The 16788-nt window shown below is 42.1% G+C and overlaps 1 protein-coding gene across 1 annotated transcript in view; it reads left to right on the top strand.

Annotated features, from left to right (window-relative positions):
* Nucleotides 1–7201: 7201 nt before the first annotated feature.
* Nucleotides 7202–16788, top strand: part of LOC124776393 (venom carboxylesterase-6-like) — a 205632-nt gene continuing 196045 nt past the window's right edge. The window contains exon 1 of the mRNA XM_047251370.1: nucleotides 7202–7405. Within this exon, the coding sequence (XP_047107326.1) occupies nucleotides 7202–7405 (204 nt within the window). The remainder of the gene's footprint in view (nucleotides 7406–16788) is intronic.

Genomic DNA, 16788 nt, shown 5'->3' with positions numbered 1-16788 from the left:
GTACGCATTAGAGAAGGTGTTCAAAGCAACCACCTTGTATTTGCAAACGCTTTGCCACTCTCTGGATCAGACTTTGCTGGACCCAACGCAACACACTTGCGTCCGACCCTATGCAACACACTTGCGTCCACCATTGCCAAAGCGGCTTGCTCGCGAGCTATTAGGTCGTGTACATACGTAGGTGAAGTACTATGAACTTGTGCCTTTCAGTGTCGCCACAAATACAAATCTAGTGGATTAAGGTCATGGGAACGTGGAGACAGAATACTGGACCTCAACGACCAATCCATTTTTCAGTTAACACTTCATTTAAATAGTTACCCACGTTTATTCCAAAGTGTTGCGGTGCACCATCATGCTGAAACCATAGCTGTCGACGAATACCAAGTCGAATGTTTTGTAATGCGTCAGGCAAAGTACTGCGAAGAAACGTACTATACAGGGGCGCATTCAAAACGTCCGGCAAAAGGTAAGAGCCCAAAAGCACTCTTTCCACGATTCCAACCCACAGGCTTACGCCAAAGCGAGGCTGAAAACCGCCTTCATGGATGACATGTGGATTATGTTCCGACAGATAATAGCTGTGTGGAGGTTAAGAATACCTTCACAAGCGAAGTTAGATTCTTTACTCCATGTCATGTTATTTATAAAATAATCACTGTCTTCCACTTGGTGCAAAACCCATTCGCAGAACCGTACACGTCGAATGGGGTCTTCTGGCTGCTGGTGTTGAGTTAGCGTATAGTGGTAAGGATGTAGTTTTTATGGTGCGACGGTTCGACAACCAGACTTTGAGACATCGAGAACTGCCTTACAGTATCACGGGTACTTTGCCGAGGGTACTGGTGTATGGTGTCAAAAATCGCCTCCTCTGTTTGTGGAGTACGTGTAGTCCTTGGAGGAGCTCTACATTACCAGTTTCACGAAGATATTGCTCCAGGTGATGAAAATCATTTTTACCGGGATGGTCTCTTTGGGTGTACTGTGCAGCATACGCACGAGCAGCAGCAGCAGCAGCAACTTGGTTATCGGATACACCCAGCACCAAAAGTATATTGACGTACCCATCGTTTGTGTACTCCATCGGGAAGCCGCCCTACGTGAACTTGATAGGTCCAATTATGGTTATGCACTGCGCGGTTAGTAGACACAAGCATGCAAGTCAATGGATCAGACTGTCATGGGATAGGCTATTGTCATATGGCAAAATGATGTCCTTCTTATAAACGACGAGAACTAGGGAACGGATGTCTAAAAAATAAAAAACGATCCTGACGAGAAGTCAGACCCATAGCTCCATGGAGGATGTAGGTTTGGTGTACCAGCAGTTTACAGGTACTCAGTGAGCTACGACGGCTGGTACGGTAGTGCGGCGCGATACACGTTCCTCTGTACATTCCGATGTGCTGCACATGTGGCAGTGTTGTCAGCTCCTCGTTTTTATACTTGTGTTTTCAGATTGCACCCGATTTAATTTTGCTAGATAAACGTTTGTTTTGAAACTGGGTTAAGAACCGCATGCCGACCTCCAAGTGCGGCATCTTTTCTTCAGCCTGTATACTGCATAGCCGAAAGATTCTGCACTCCTTTCTTACCGCTCTGTGCCTCCCGTCAAGCGTCACGTCCGTTCGTTTCTAAATTCAGTCACAATGCGTCGACACATAACGAAAATTAACTGACTAAGAGAACTGCGTTGTTTGGAAAGAGTCAGACCCGTATCGGCTCACTGGTTCTTTCATTTCGAGGGTAAAGCTTCACAGGAGCTTCATGAGTTCTGACCCTCTGGTAGAGATTTCACTGTAATGTTGAAATGTCGAAGTCAAAAACATAGTGTACGATTAAACATTTATTGAAGCAATCGCCAACAGCTGTTCAATATTTTCTGGAATGCGTGACACACAGTTGTCTATCGGGTGACTTTGTGATGATGTTAGAAACTTTCATGGCTCCTGGAGAAGGGTAAATGTATCAATTTGAAGGAAGGGACTGAAGTCCCGAAACAGCCGAGTCGGAAGGTATAAGCGAAGAACTTCTCAAGCTCCGCCTCGGCCTCTCACAGCACTCAAACTAGGGGCTCTAACCTCCGAACCCTGATAATGAAACATAGATTACCGCTGAATACTCACCAGTGTCCTCTGTTAATTTCCCCTGTTGGTGAAGTGATAGCGGTGCACGTAACTGCCGGCCGATGTGGCCGTGCGGTTCTAGGCGCTTCAGTCTGGAACCGCGTGACCGCTACGGTCGCAGGTTAGAATCCTGCCTCGGGCATGGGTGTGTGTGATGTCCTTAGGTTAGTTAGGTTTAAGTAGTTCTAAGTTCTAGGGGACTGATGACCTCAGATGTTGTCCCATAGTGCTCAGAGCAATTTTGCACGTAACATGATGCCACAGAGACTGAAAATCCTAAGTCCATGGTGCAGCAATAATTAATTCCATTTACCTGCACAAGTTTCACAAGCTGCTGCATTTACAACAGTTGCTCACAATGGGGTCCCTCAGCTTCGGTGTTGGCATGGAGTAACCACACCTGTTGCCAGAAGGTCCTCTTCAGTTTCGACAGGCGTCTCGTAGAAAAGACTTTTCACATGGTCCCACGAGAAAAAATAAAGTGGAGTGAGATCAAATGAACGTTCTGGCCACGAGACAGGACCTCCTCTTTTTATCCACTGCCTGTTTCAGACATTCCCTGCAGTGTATGATCCACGTGTTCAGGAACCCTCAGTCCAAAGCGAGGTGGGGCTCCATAATCTTGGAACCACATGCGTGGACCAATAACAAGGGCCCGTTTGGATTGCCTACCCTACGGCGGTACTAGTAGATGGATTCCACTGTCAGACGGATCAGAACGATTTTCGCTTATAACTTTCGACTCAGTCGCTTCTCCAGCCGGGTGCCTTACCTCAAATTGATACAGTTACTGCGTCCGCGGTGGCCGAGCGGTTCTAGGTGCTTCAGTCCGGAACCACGCGGCTTCTGCGATCCCAGGTTCGAATCCTGTCTCGGGCATGGATGTATGTGATGTCCTTAGGTTAGTTAGGTTTACGTAGCTCTAAGTCTAGGGGACTGATGACCCCAGATGTTAAGTCCCATAGTCCTTAGATCAATTTGAACCATTTTTGATAAATTTACCATTCTTCAGCATCGCTGGAAGTCTGCAACATTATCACGGCATCATCATGTATATGTCGTTCACTATCGCTATTGGTTTCGGTTAATAGCCGTCATCGTAGTATAAAAGTTTATCCTGTGACGACGGTTGTTATTCGAAACCCATGGTAATAGTAAAGGACAATATACAGCTGCATTTCATAAAATACGTATTGTACGAACCACTGGTCAGACACCTTTGTCACCTGTTGCAGAAGATTGTCGTTTAAGTACCAGAATACAGATCAATGACAGAAAGATGAATCCTGATGGAACAAGGCTCGGTTTTCGTGCTTGTGCTATTGCACACAGGCAATGATGAATGCCTGCGTCATTTATTGATCTCTGGAGCAGTGGAAGATGGTTTTGCCTATTGATGGGTTATGTTTCATGATGCGCACACAGATAGCATGTCAGGGTCTAGTGGAGGCATGTAGCAAAATATGTCAGCGTCAGCGAAATTCGGTAAAGGTGTTGTAATATAACGCGTCCGGATTATTAACGTTGGCCGATGGCCAAGGGAAAGCAGGTGTTAATAAAAAATTTTAGACTATAGCAAGTTTCCCACACTACGGCAACAATTTCATATCAGATCTTTCTTTATGTGCGTTGTGATGTTCGTGACCACAATATAAGGTTCACAGTCAATTATGTACGTCTAGTGACGTATCCTGTAGGCCAGTGTTTCTGGCCTTACAGTGAACGTCTGCTTACCATGTTCCATTTTCAACGTATGGAAATTGAAACTGACCTAGGAAGACCGATAAAAGACAGACACACTTTAATCTGCCATGAATGTCGGTGTAATACAGTAACTAGTAACTAAAACTTGTTTCGAAAATGTCAGGCGAGAAAGGTGCTCGTAAGAACCCCGGTATGAAAGTTTACCAACCATGGCTTAACTTCTTTCCAGTTATTTCAGTCAAGCATCAAGATTTAACCTTTCTGCGAAATTCAGAATAGTGAGGGAGTTACGTAAATCATTTGCTGTTTTCCTGACGATCTTCGAAATACGAAAACTCACTTACTGCATAACCGTTTGGAATTGGAGGCATCCCGTACACAAGCACTCTCCATTTATTGTTTTTTGAAGATACTCATTACTGAATAATAAAAAGTCCTTTTTATTTTTATGTGAGACGTGTGTGTTTGAAATTTGTTGTTCCGTCTGCGATTTAATAAACGCATTACCCTCCAGATGTTTGCTCTTGATCCCTGTGCAACATATCATTTCTGATCCACGCCTTTTTGCTCGTTTCTGTGGCTGTTGTATAAGCCAGGGAAAGAGGTTTTCCCCATTCTGGAGGTAACTGTCTAGTCTTTCCCTAATTCCTAAAAATGAGTTGTGGTCTGGATGCATGAGACTTCTTCAAGGTAAACGATTTCCGCACTATGGCCGTTTATTTCCAACACAGACTGCAGAGAATCCTCAAATAAAGTAGCACCCTACAGAAGCGCTGTCTCTGGGAACTACCAATGAAGATGTCTACATTCTGCTTCTGATTCTAACTGTCTTAAGCGTCCAAATTTCAAATAATTCCTTGTGGGGGATTTGGAGCTCGCGAAATCGATAATTTCAGAATTCTTGAGATGTGTGCCCTTCGTGATCAACCGAGCTATTTCTTGCAGTACGGAAATTTTGAGAGGTTCCGAACGTGCTTTCCAGTGGTCGGGCGTGTATTTCGGGTTAAACTTCCCTGTGTCCTGGTCTAGTGTTTCCTTTTAAATGAGTGGGCACGCGCTCCGTCTTACACCATATGGCAGAGCCAGTGGCTGGCAGGACGGTGGTGTTTCGCTGAAGCAGACGGCCTTCACGAGGTTTGACAGAAGCCAATAAATTCTATGTGCTTCCACGAAAATTTGAGAGCGATGTTTTTATGCGACTCTTTCCCTATTGACTTTGACTGTTTTGTCGTTGCGGTGATCTTCGGCGGGAATTACTTGCAGCCATATGGAGGCGGTGTACTGGACTGTTAGGGGCGAATATATTCCAGTCTCGCAGTTGGATCACGGAATCTTTCCTCAAACTTAATTATTGACTTTGGAGTTGCGATTGTTTAACTCTGGCTTATGGGTCAAGGCGAGGCTGGCGACCCCTGTTTAGAATGATTGATAGGGTAGCAGAGCGGAGACTTAATCTGGGACCGCCAATAAACTTTTCCGATTAAATTTGCGACGTACAGAGTCGCATAATTTTTCTCGCGTGCCACACACCGCTAGGAGTGTGTGGACTCAAGTCGCGGCCGTGGGTGTGTTTTCGTGTGATGCCAAGGGAATCTCAGAGGACCGGACGGAAGGAACGTTTCTCCTGTTGACTTCATTTGGATGAATAACCGCTACAATTATGCTGAAACTGATATTTTTCACGAACTAGTTTTGACAGCATGTCATCAACCGGCACATTTAAAAAAAAATTAATGATGTATAGCACAAAATCACCTATAATTTCAAAATATGTCGGATACCTGAAAGCGCTGTTAAAGCTGGTCGCCCTGGAATACGGCTCGTCGTTATGTAACCCAGACTCAGTACCGCACCTGCGCTTATTATCAAAAGTACGATGGTATGGAGTATCAACCGAAATTTGTGACTTGGTTGAAGATTTTTTGGTAGGAAGGACGCAGCCAGGTATAATGGAACGAGGATTTGGATGTGCCACAAGGAAGTGTGTTGGGGTCGCGCGGGATTAGCCGAGCGGTCTCAGGCGCTGCAGTCATGGACTGTGTGGCTGGTCCCGGCGGAGGTTCGAGTCCTCCCTCGGGCATGGATGTGTGTGTTTGTCCTTAGGATAATTTAGATCAAGTAGTGTGTAAGCTTAGGAACTGATGACCTTAGCAGTTAAGTCCTATAAGATTTCACACACATTTGAACATTTTTGAAGTGTGTTGGGACCCTTGCTGTTTATGTTTTATGTTAATGACCTCGCTGACAACATTAATAGCAAACTGAGGCTTTTTGCCGATGATGTAGTTATCTGTAGAGAAATGCTGTCTGAAAGAAATTGCATAAATATTCATTCAGCTCTTGAGAAGATTTCAAAGTGGTGCAAAGATTGGCAACCTGGTTCAAATGTTCGGAAGTGTAAAACTGTGCACTTCACAAAAGGAAAAAAAAACGCAGTATCCTGTCAGCATAATATAAAAGAGTCACTCTTGGAATTGGTCAACTACTATAGCACCTGGGCGTAACACATTGTAGTAATATGAAATTGAATCATCACATAGGCGCAGTCGTAGTTAACGCAGGTACCTGATTTGGTTTCATATTAGAATACTGGGGAAATGCAATCACTCGACAGAGGAGGCTGCTTACAGATCACTCGTGCGATCCATACTGGAATATTGTTCAATACCAAACATGGCTAGCAGGGGATATTGAATGTATGCAGAGGGGGAAAGCACAAATGGTCACAGGTGTGTTCGATCCGTGGGAGACTGTCACAGAGATGCTCAGTAAACTGAAGTGGCCGACTCTAATCTAATCTCTAATCTTGAAGGTACAGGTCAACTATCCGAGAAAGCCTGTTTACAAAGTTTAAATGACTCTAGGTATCTATTGCATCCCCCTGCGTATCTCTCCCGTAGAGATCGTGAGGACAAGATTAGATTAGTCACAGCACTCACGGAGGTACTGAAGCAATCATTCTTCCATGCGTGAAGGCAATGAGAGGAAACCCCAATTAGTGGTACAATGGGACGTAACCTCTGCCATGCATTTCACAGTGGTTTGCTGAGTATGTGTGGATGTGCAAGTAGATCAGATTTCATTTAGAAATTTAACTCCCAGAGTTCAGTTTTCTTTTTTTTTTTTTTTTTCGATCGCGTTTGTCTCAAGTGAAGACATTGATGACTTCGACTTTTGGTCCAAAATCAGGACCGCAGTGAAATTTTGGATTGTCAACAGCTGAATGCCTCCTCTGCTGTGTCTGTGCCCAAGTAGCAGGACAATAGGAAACGACCTTGCTGCCGTGATAAGCTGGTGATAACGCCTGCGAGGTGCGCCGAGCAGCCAGCTAGGCGCAGCTTCACCGCGCAGACGTCGTCCAGCCGCCAGCCATGTTGTCGCTGCTGCTGTGTCTTCTGGTGGCGACTCCGTGGACGCCGGCGTCTGGCGTCGCGACGGCGGAGGAGCGGCCGGTGGTGCGCGTGGAGCAGGGCGCGCTGCGCGGCGTCTCCCTGCGCTCGGCGTCCGGCCGGCCCTTCTACGGCTTCCGCGGGGTGCCCTACGCGCGGCCCCCCGTCGGCAAGAGGCGCTTCAAGGTACTCGCCTCGCTACTCGGCTTCACGAGCGCTCTAGTTTGCCAATATTTACAAACACACTGGCAAAGATGCTCCTGCTGTTTTGGAATTTAGGTTTCGAAAAATGGGTTGCAAATGGTGTGTAGTACAAATTCATCTACGAAAACTCCCTAAAAGAATTTTTTGAGTGTTCCGGAGAATTAGAAGACGCGTAAAACGTGGATGCAATGTACCGGCAAATTGCCACCGCGTCGACGCACAAGTTCACTAACTTAATTAAAATTGTGTTACACTGTGAAGTTAACATCCATTGTTACAACGAAGGATAGCGTCATTCAACGAAATTAAATACCTAATGTCGTTTTACCTAATTACACATCAAATATATGAGAGCTCAGCCTTTAGAGCGGTAAACCGTCGAATTTTATAAGGCGATTCCATGGATCGCTAGTTCAAATCTAACACGAAAGAACGTTTTAATTTATTGGTAAAACGACTCGACTGTCCTCTCATACGAAAACCAAATCACAATCACAAAACTTCATCACACGACCAGAAACAGAATATTATTGTTTTTTCTTTGCTGTTTACATGCGCTTACATTTCCAATCGCTGTTCCACTCGTCACGTTAAAGAAGATATTTTCTAGTTAATGTGACCACACAGTTTTTACTGTATTAGAAACTATGTGTTTTATCTTCGTACTGTTTAACTAGAATCCTTATCGTTTGCACTTTTGCAGTTTCATCATCTTACATAAAGATGAACTAAGTCTGCACTAACGTTTATTTACACTAACAAACATCACAGCCCTTCTTACGAATGTGTCACCTGAATATTGTACACGTTTTATATCTCTCCGTATAACCTAATCGTCCTACACCTCGTTGTACTGTGGACGTATGGTTATATCTTCACTAAAGCAATGCTTTCCAAAAAAGTATTTATTCGCAAAGTAGATGCATTTATCCTCTGTTGTCCGTTTCTCTGATTAAGTCTAACGAGAAGTTATTTATAACACATTCCACAATCGAAACAACTGCTGCAATCAGTTCTTGTTAACGCTATTCTCATTTTCGTTCAAAACTTTAAAAAATATACTATCCTTCTAGGAATCGAACACATCATCTCCTACATCGAAGGAACTGTCCGTTGCGCTACGAAACGCCTGACAGATGGAGTGTGTCTGCTGCATATATTCTAGACAGGAAATCAGCACAAGTTTTACCAAGAACAATTTGTGCTTTGCGCTGTAGCTCATGACAGATAGTCGACAATCTAGTTATAAAACACGGGCACAGTTGCAAAAGTTCTACGTTTCCTTAGTTTTGAGCGAGTTTTTACGATGTTGCAAGAAGTAGAGAAAAAACGTCCGTCGTTGCACATATCGCCGCTCTAAATGGGTGGCGCATAAACGCATCAGTTTTCGCAAGGCTTTCGCTATCAGCTTCACAAAATTCCATTCTATTGTTACTTAAAAGCTATAACTACGTTTTCCATCACTAAAAGCGCGTAAAAACCTCGTAACTTCTGCTAACGTTACTATAACCAAGCACACCTTCTTCGTCTTACGCATCAGCTAATAATAGATTGTTTACGGTCACGTGATCAGATCTCGGTATTTAATGATTTTTAAGCTTTAATTACATAAAAGTAACAGATATTTTGAGAGAATATTAACCGTAAATGCTATTTAATTGTTATATTCAATCAGAATAACAACAGTCCGAACCAAATATTTTAACATAGGAAAATATACTTTTATCCTTTTTTGAGTAATGATGGGTGCCGATTTTTAACATTGACATTTTACCTCTTTTATTGTGTGGACGTCCAGTCTCTGTAATTTAATAATGGTCGGCCAAAACGAGTCTCACGTTGTTCCCGTGTGGCCTGGTTTTGGCAACCTGTCGTACTTTTTCGTCCCACCCTGCTGAGTCTTCTATCCACTTGAAATCCTTTCTCTTATCGGGTTGATAAAGAAATTAGTTGAATAACTGGTTGATAAATAAATCAGCTGAATTACTTTCGCGTTAATAAAGACTCGTATATTTTCACTTTAAAAGCGGAGGTTTTCTAACATATCACAACGTACTGCAGCAATGACTCACATAGACAGCAAAAACTAATTAAAAATGTTGATTGTAGCTTAATCTTCGGCTTTCATTTATGACTTCAAACATATTCTGTTTTCTTAGCTCCTGTGACTACGTACAATTTACCGTAACCTGGTACAAAATATCGGTAATAAAGTTTATCATAAAGAAAGATAGAAAAGGCATTTCTTTCTTCTGTCAGTTTCCCATAGACTATTCACCCAGAGCTGGAACAAAACAGAAACAGTTTCACGTTACGGACCACCGGCTGTCCCAGTGAAAGCAGGGGTATCGAAAATCCTTCGTACATTCTGTGCTGGTGGTCGCTGCGATAACGTCACAGCGGATCGTGCGTCTCTAGTGACAAACCCTATACTGTGTTGTGAACTTGGGCTACAATGTAATGAAGGGAAGCGTAAAAAGCTGACAGTCGGCATAGGAGAATCAAACACAAGCGATTTTAATAAGAACACCAGGAACAATAATGTTAAAGGTCGATAAAACTAAACTCATTCCGCTGCACTTGAAATATTTTCATTCAATTTTATAACAGAACGCACTTCTTTTTATTCTATGATCCACTCTTCTGCAGTCACTGTATTGACGGGTTGTTCTAAACCGTGGACTTTGATTCTGGCTCAAACTAACTGGAGGTCGTTTAATCTGCAGTGTTACGGAGGAATTCAAAGAGCAGTTTCCCCTACGTTCTTAGCCATTTCACCTAGTGCGCGTTCATTGTGCACTACTCTGTTTTCTATTTCTAGTAGTTCTTTCTTTCCACCTTTAAAATTGGTATTTTTCGATTTTAGCCATTTTGATACATCTTATTAGAATTCGCATTAGGATCTTTTTCTTTTTGACGAAAATGGTACAGCTCGATTTCAACAACATTTAACTGCGTTTTGCTGAAGCGGAGAGAGGACATCTTGAAACCACTTCTCGGATGTATCGACGCAAATCTCCTCATGATAAGTTCCACTCATTTTGGATTCGAAAATCCACAGATTTCGACGAAACCGGTTTACTCCCATTGCATGTGATAATCAAGCATTTTCCTTTACCCGTTGCACCATTATTTCCTGTCGATAAAGCGGAGAGAAACGCTTGTTTGGAGAATTGTATGGCGTTATCTACCCAGACTTCACGTCAGGTATGTCCTGCGTTCAACCATGTTTCATCCAAATAGTATCTGGACCTCCCTTCACTCTCAACAATTTAATGGTTCATAGATAACACTGCCTCATTCAAATGATGTCATAACTAGCTGTTAGCATGCTATCGCGTCCAAGCCGAATATATTTAAAATTCATTTCTTTTAATAATTTATAAAATGTTATCCAAAAATTGCCCAAATCTGGATCTTCGTTCACGGCAGCAAGCACTTCGTCAGTTGTTGGCAACTAGTTACGAAAACTATGTGTACTTTCCTTCCTATCGCATTTCTATCGAAGTCGTCAATTCTTCCTGATGTCTTCTGTTGCGACTTTCCTTTGTTGGGAGACTTCAAAGAGTGTGTGGCTCTGTGATCACAGGATACACTGAATAACGACAAACACCTGTACATGCAGCTGTTTTCAAAACAATATCGGTCAGTGAGTGCTGTGGACACAACAGCTCCGTTTTATACACATTAATCCTAGATCACAAAGCCTATTCCCATAATACATAAACACAAATCCTCGAAATTTTTACGTTTTATTATTTTCATAAAAACACACCACAATAAATTGAAGATATAACGAAAATTGTATACTGTAATTCAAAACAGAAACTTCCCTTTAAGTATTTTCTTGCAGTTTTACAGTTTTTATTACTTAATTTACAGCATTTTGTGCACAGATTCCCCCCATGTTCTTTGCAGTAAGCACGACGACGTTCTCTGCAACATGTGCCTGTCTTACTTTTTCTTTAGAAGGGCAGATGAGACAAAGAGTTCTCTTGCCAGTCGAAGGTTATTCTTGCCGTTGTGATGGTGAAACTTTAGTTATGACATTTTATATGGCTATTCGATGGTGTGTTTGTAGACTGGGAGTTTCTAGCCTCTTCGCCATCCAGGGTTTAGCGAGTTCTTCACCTAGGCGTATAAGGAAGCCTTTTCTTGGCAATCTGTTGGCCCTCTGCTGCTAATTATTGTGGGTATGGATAACCGAAGCATTCACATACCCAATATTTATGATGCCATAAAACACGCATAGAGGCCATCTTCTGGTTTTCCGACTACATGAATAGCTGATGCACATCTGGTCTAGCTCGTCTATTCCAAATTTGCTGGCATTGTAGTCGTCTATTATGTGTGGTTTCTGACTAAAGTCACTGTAATGGGCTGATCGTGAGCAGCTGACGGCAGCACAACCATTTATTTGGTTTTGCTTTGTATGAAAGCAGGGTTTTTTCATTATCAAAGCAGAACATAGAATACTTACATTTCTGTTTTTCGTGGAAAGTAGCTCAGACGGTATTCCAGGTTTGTTGGAGCGAATAGTGGCTACCAGCGTGAGTTTTTCCTTGAAAAAGTCATATGGGAGTTTCACTGAGGGAAACCATTTGTCTACCGTAATGCTTCTATTTGAGAAGAGTGTTGGTCATTTCCCTTACATAAAATTCCCCGAGAGACATTCCATTTGTCTCTGTGTATTTCTCTAAGTAAGGAGACGCGTCGACCATGTACTTTGTTTTTGTATCACAGGCCATTACTATTTTGATCCCATATTTGTTTGGTTTATTTGGAATATACATGCGGAAAGGACATCGCCCACGGAAACCCATCAGTTTCTCATCTACGTTAACAAATAGGCCTGGCTTATAACAGGTTCTTATGAACAAATTGTTTCAAAATTTCACGTCCTGGTGCGAAATAATCGTTTCCTCTTCTAGCTTGATGAGTTTCTTTGTTATCAAATCTCAAGCATGAGATTAGAAATTCGAACCTTCCGGCCCTCATTGTGGCTTTGCACAGAGAACCACATAAATTTGTATTGAACATTTCTCTAACAGCTAATTTTTCAAAGCTACTGTTATTATGAAGATTCCAAGAAGGGCTTTTATCTCTGCTATGTAGGTTTGCTTTGTGTGTGTGTATTTTTGTTTTGTATCTTGATTTCCTCCCATCTATTTCTTCATTGCTATGTGCCACTATAGCGTTTACCATCTCAGCCGTGAAAAGCGAAGAAAATGTCTTCTGAGGAGTGTTCGATGACTTAGCCTGTTCAATGGGCAGCTGAACGGAAAGGATAATGTTTTTGCTTGGCGTGCGACAACTTGAACGACTGGCAGGTATTGCGGACCAGCGGTAATTGTCCTTGCCCTTTAAAACCTTTCTTGGTGGCAACACAACATTTGTATTCCTTGATCGTTAGGAAAGTCTATCGTCTTCATCAGACATGGGTTCATTAGCATTTTCAGATTCAATTTGCTACTGTTTCCGTCCGGTTTGTCCAAGCCCAAGATTGTCTCTGGGACTGCTTCGACTCATGTCAGTATTTGGCTCTCGGATTTCTTCACGACCTGAATCAGTCATTCATCAATCTCTACATTATCGATTTCTTCGGTGGAACCAGAATCACTGTCAGATCCGTTTTCATTTGTTTCTTCTTCAAGCATTTTCATAAGCTTCTCTTCGAAATTTAGGCCGTCTTCATGCAGATTAGTCATCTAAACTAATATAAAATAAAAATTCAAATTCTTGCCGCCACACATTGTGCACTTCATATAGGGTGTTCAAAAAGAATATGCGCATTTCGAACGCATATATTTATTAAACTTTAAGACATACGAATATGAAACTTTACAAACCTCTCAAGTTCAGATTACAGATGCGACACGAACAATATCACAAAAAAAATAGTTCAAATGGCTCTAAGCACTATGGAACTTAACATCTGAGGTCATCACTCCCCTAGACTTAGAACTACTGAAACCTAACTAACCTAAGGACATCACACACATCCATGCCCGAGACAGGATTCGAACCTGCGACCGTAGCAGCAGCGCGGTTCCGGACTGAAGCGCCGAGAACCACTCGTCCACAGCGGCCGGCTAACAATATCATATCGATACTCAAATTCCTCCCATACTCGGGCAAGCATGTCCTTCGTCACTGATGTTATAGCAGTACGGATCCGGTTCTTCAACTCTTCCAGGATCTGTGGGAGTGGCGGTACATAAACGTTGTCTTTAACGAAACCCCACAGGAAGAAGTCAGAGGGTGTCAAATCAGGTGACCGTGGAGTCCAGCTGAGACATGCTAAATCGCCAGCTCCTTGACGACCAATCCAACGGTTCGGTAGAGTTTCATTCAATTATTCACGCACTTGGCGACTCCAGGGAAGGGGTGCCCCGTCTTCTTGAAAAATAAAGTTGTCTCCGCGCAGCCTCGGAAACAACCAGTTTTGTAACATAGCGAGATACTGCTGACCGTTAACCGTGTTTCCGTCAAAGAAGAATGGACCATAAAGAGATGATCACGGTATCTCACAAAACACATTGACTTCGGGCAAATCTCGTACACGTTCAATGGCTGCATGTGGGTTCTGTAGGCCCCAAATCCGAACATTGTGTTTGTTTACCTGACCACTAACATGGAAAGTCGCTTCATCACTGAACTCGATGCGTTGTGCGAAATTGTTATCACTGTCAACAACATCAAGAATCTCGTTACAAAATGCCGCTCGATTGTGTTTGTCATGAGGACACAGAGCTTGTAACAGCTGTAACTTGTACGGCTTCATAATCAACCGACCTCAAAACACGCCAAATTGTTGTTGTACGCAGTTGTAACTCCCGATTGGCATGACGAGTTGATTTTGAAGGACTACGTTGGAAAGCAGTTTGAATTCGTGCAACATTTTCTTCAAGAATACGAGGGCGGCCAGGACTCTTTCCTTTACATTCACATCCTGTATCTAGAAACTATAGATACCATCTGCGAATGTTCCACCCATTCGGAGGATTAGTTTGGTACCTCAACCTGAAACATCTTTGCATTGTAATCATGATATAGCTCTTCACAAACTCGAGAACACAAAATGATTTCTGCTGCGAAGTAGCCATTTTAAACATGTGACGTTTACCAAGCAAAACAGAAGACTAATGACATCTAGCGGCTATTAATATAAACTAGACTATGTATTCGTTTCTCCAATAGCCGAGCCGAGGCGCAGTGATCGATAGTTTGGACAAAATAATATTTTGCAATACATATATCCATTTCGAAACACACTGTACTACGACATATACTCATTCAATCAATATTTTTGTTTGAAATAGTTCCTGCTTTTGCAGTTATCTTAGGTAATTCTGGATACGTAGACACAAATCCTCGTAACATTTGTGACACAGCACTCAATACCGCTGAATCAAACAAATAAATTCCGACAATGTATACTCACGAAAGTTAAGAAACTACAATGAAGAATAGCAGTGTGGCGCGAAAAACGTTAACAGACAAAGCAATGTTATCAATAGGGCATCGTCAAAATGACGAAGCTTTGTGATCCAGAGTTAAGAAACATGCGTTTCTCTGCATGACTTTATGATTTCTTCTTTTATCGTTTCTTGGGTGGACTCAGAAGTGACATGTCGACTTCGCTCGCTGAATCCGCGTAGAGTGACATAATGTGTTTACTTGTACGTGGTACTAATGGAAAAATGGGTGGACACGGAAACAATGAATGATGAATACGATTACAAACTCTGATTCTCACACTAATAACCAAATATTTGTCTGTCAAACATGATGAACTTTACACTCAGATTTTGAGATAACGCAATGACGACTTATATTCGCAACGAAAGGCTGCCGCACTGAGATAGCGCTCCCTGTATTGTTCACTCCTCGACGGCAGCGCCGTCGTCACGTGTGTTTACAAGCCCTCTCTCGTTTAAGGTACATTACATACGGCCCCCACTGGCTATTGGCATCGATCATTTCAGTTCCTTCGATAACAGTATGCAGTAGAGGTGTTATAATATCATACACATGAAACGCACATTTTATGTTGATGTCAGATCATATTACGAAAATCTTACCGTATTATATAAAAAACATGTTTTCCGTGTCAAACAAGATTATTTCTACAATCTCCCTTTGATGTTTTCCCTGAGTTGTGTCATGGTCTGGGAATTTATTCCTTTATTGCTGGAACAGAGGATGAGGACTGGTTGTTACAGTTTATTTTTGCACTGAACGCGGATCAGTCCTTTTTGAGAATTAAAACGTAAATCTTAAGAGTATTATTTTACAAATTACATTTACACATTACATAATTACATAAAGTTGTCTCGTGTTTACTACCATATTTACAAGTTTGGTAATTACATGCGATTGTTGCCCTGTTTCTTAAGTAGGTATTATTATATGTTATTTGTAGTCCATCTTCCTTTTATCAGTGTCTTTATCGCCTTATTCGTCCGCAACGGAGGCACGTGGTTTTGTTGGCGGCGGAGACATATTGTTCGACTTTCTTTTCAGTTAAGTCATATTGTTCGGTCCAGCCAGCAAAACCGCAGTGTTCTCAGCGCATTGGCTATCAGGAGCAAGTTTGCAGTACTAGTCCGTCTGGCTGTAGGCCCATAGTTGTCTTGTGTCCAATAATCATTTCTTCCAATGAATTCGAAGGGTCATCTTTGGCCAAAAGACCCGAAGAAGACTCCGGAAATGATACATACAGCCTAAGCCTTCATAAAGTAGGTTTGGTACATAATATCAAGTAGTTTCATGAAGTAACAGTTCGCCCTCTCCAAACTGACGGAATCTCTCTACCGCCCACTCACACTGAAGTGTGTGCTGCCTAATTTAAATCATTTTACACATTTTAAGTACGATGACTGTAAATTCACAATTTTTTCGTACGTCTTTACACAATTTCACATACGCACATATGAAAATAAAATCCTCGTCACGTTTTATTACAATACATATACTACTATATACAGTTTGTATCATGACTATGTTCAGATCTAGAGAGGGTTTCCCATATGCCAGTCTTCTTTACATTACATCATTCTAAGGCTATAAGGAAATTTGAGAGTTCATGTAGGTAATTCGTGGTTCTTTCCAATTTCAGTTGAATGAACACATCTTATTCGGTCAATTCTGTGTTGAATATCTAGAATTTCGTCAGAATTCTGCCATATCTACGTCTGTGACTACATTCAGCAGCATGTAAGGGACGATTTCTATAGTCGTATAACTCAATTGTCGTATTTTGCAACTATAGTAAAAGCCTTAGTAAGACCAGACGTGTTGCGTTTTATTTTAAAGCAGCCTCCGTGACCAGGTTTTCTTGTTGTTTATTAATTCTTCTTCGT

The sequence above is a fragment of the Schistocerca piceifrons genome, chromosome 1, assembly GCF_021461385.2.
Source record: "Schistocerca piceifrons isolate TAMUIC-IGC-003096 chromosome 1, iqSchPice1.1, whole genome shotgun sequence".
In the NCBI taxonomy this organism is placed as follows: Eukaryota; Metazoa; Arthropoda; class Insecta; order Orthoptera; family Acrididae; genus Schistocerca; species Schistocerca piceifrons.
The sequence above is the reverse complement of the archived record's forward strand: the minus strand, read 5'-3'. Positions and strand labels throughout refer to the sequence as shown.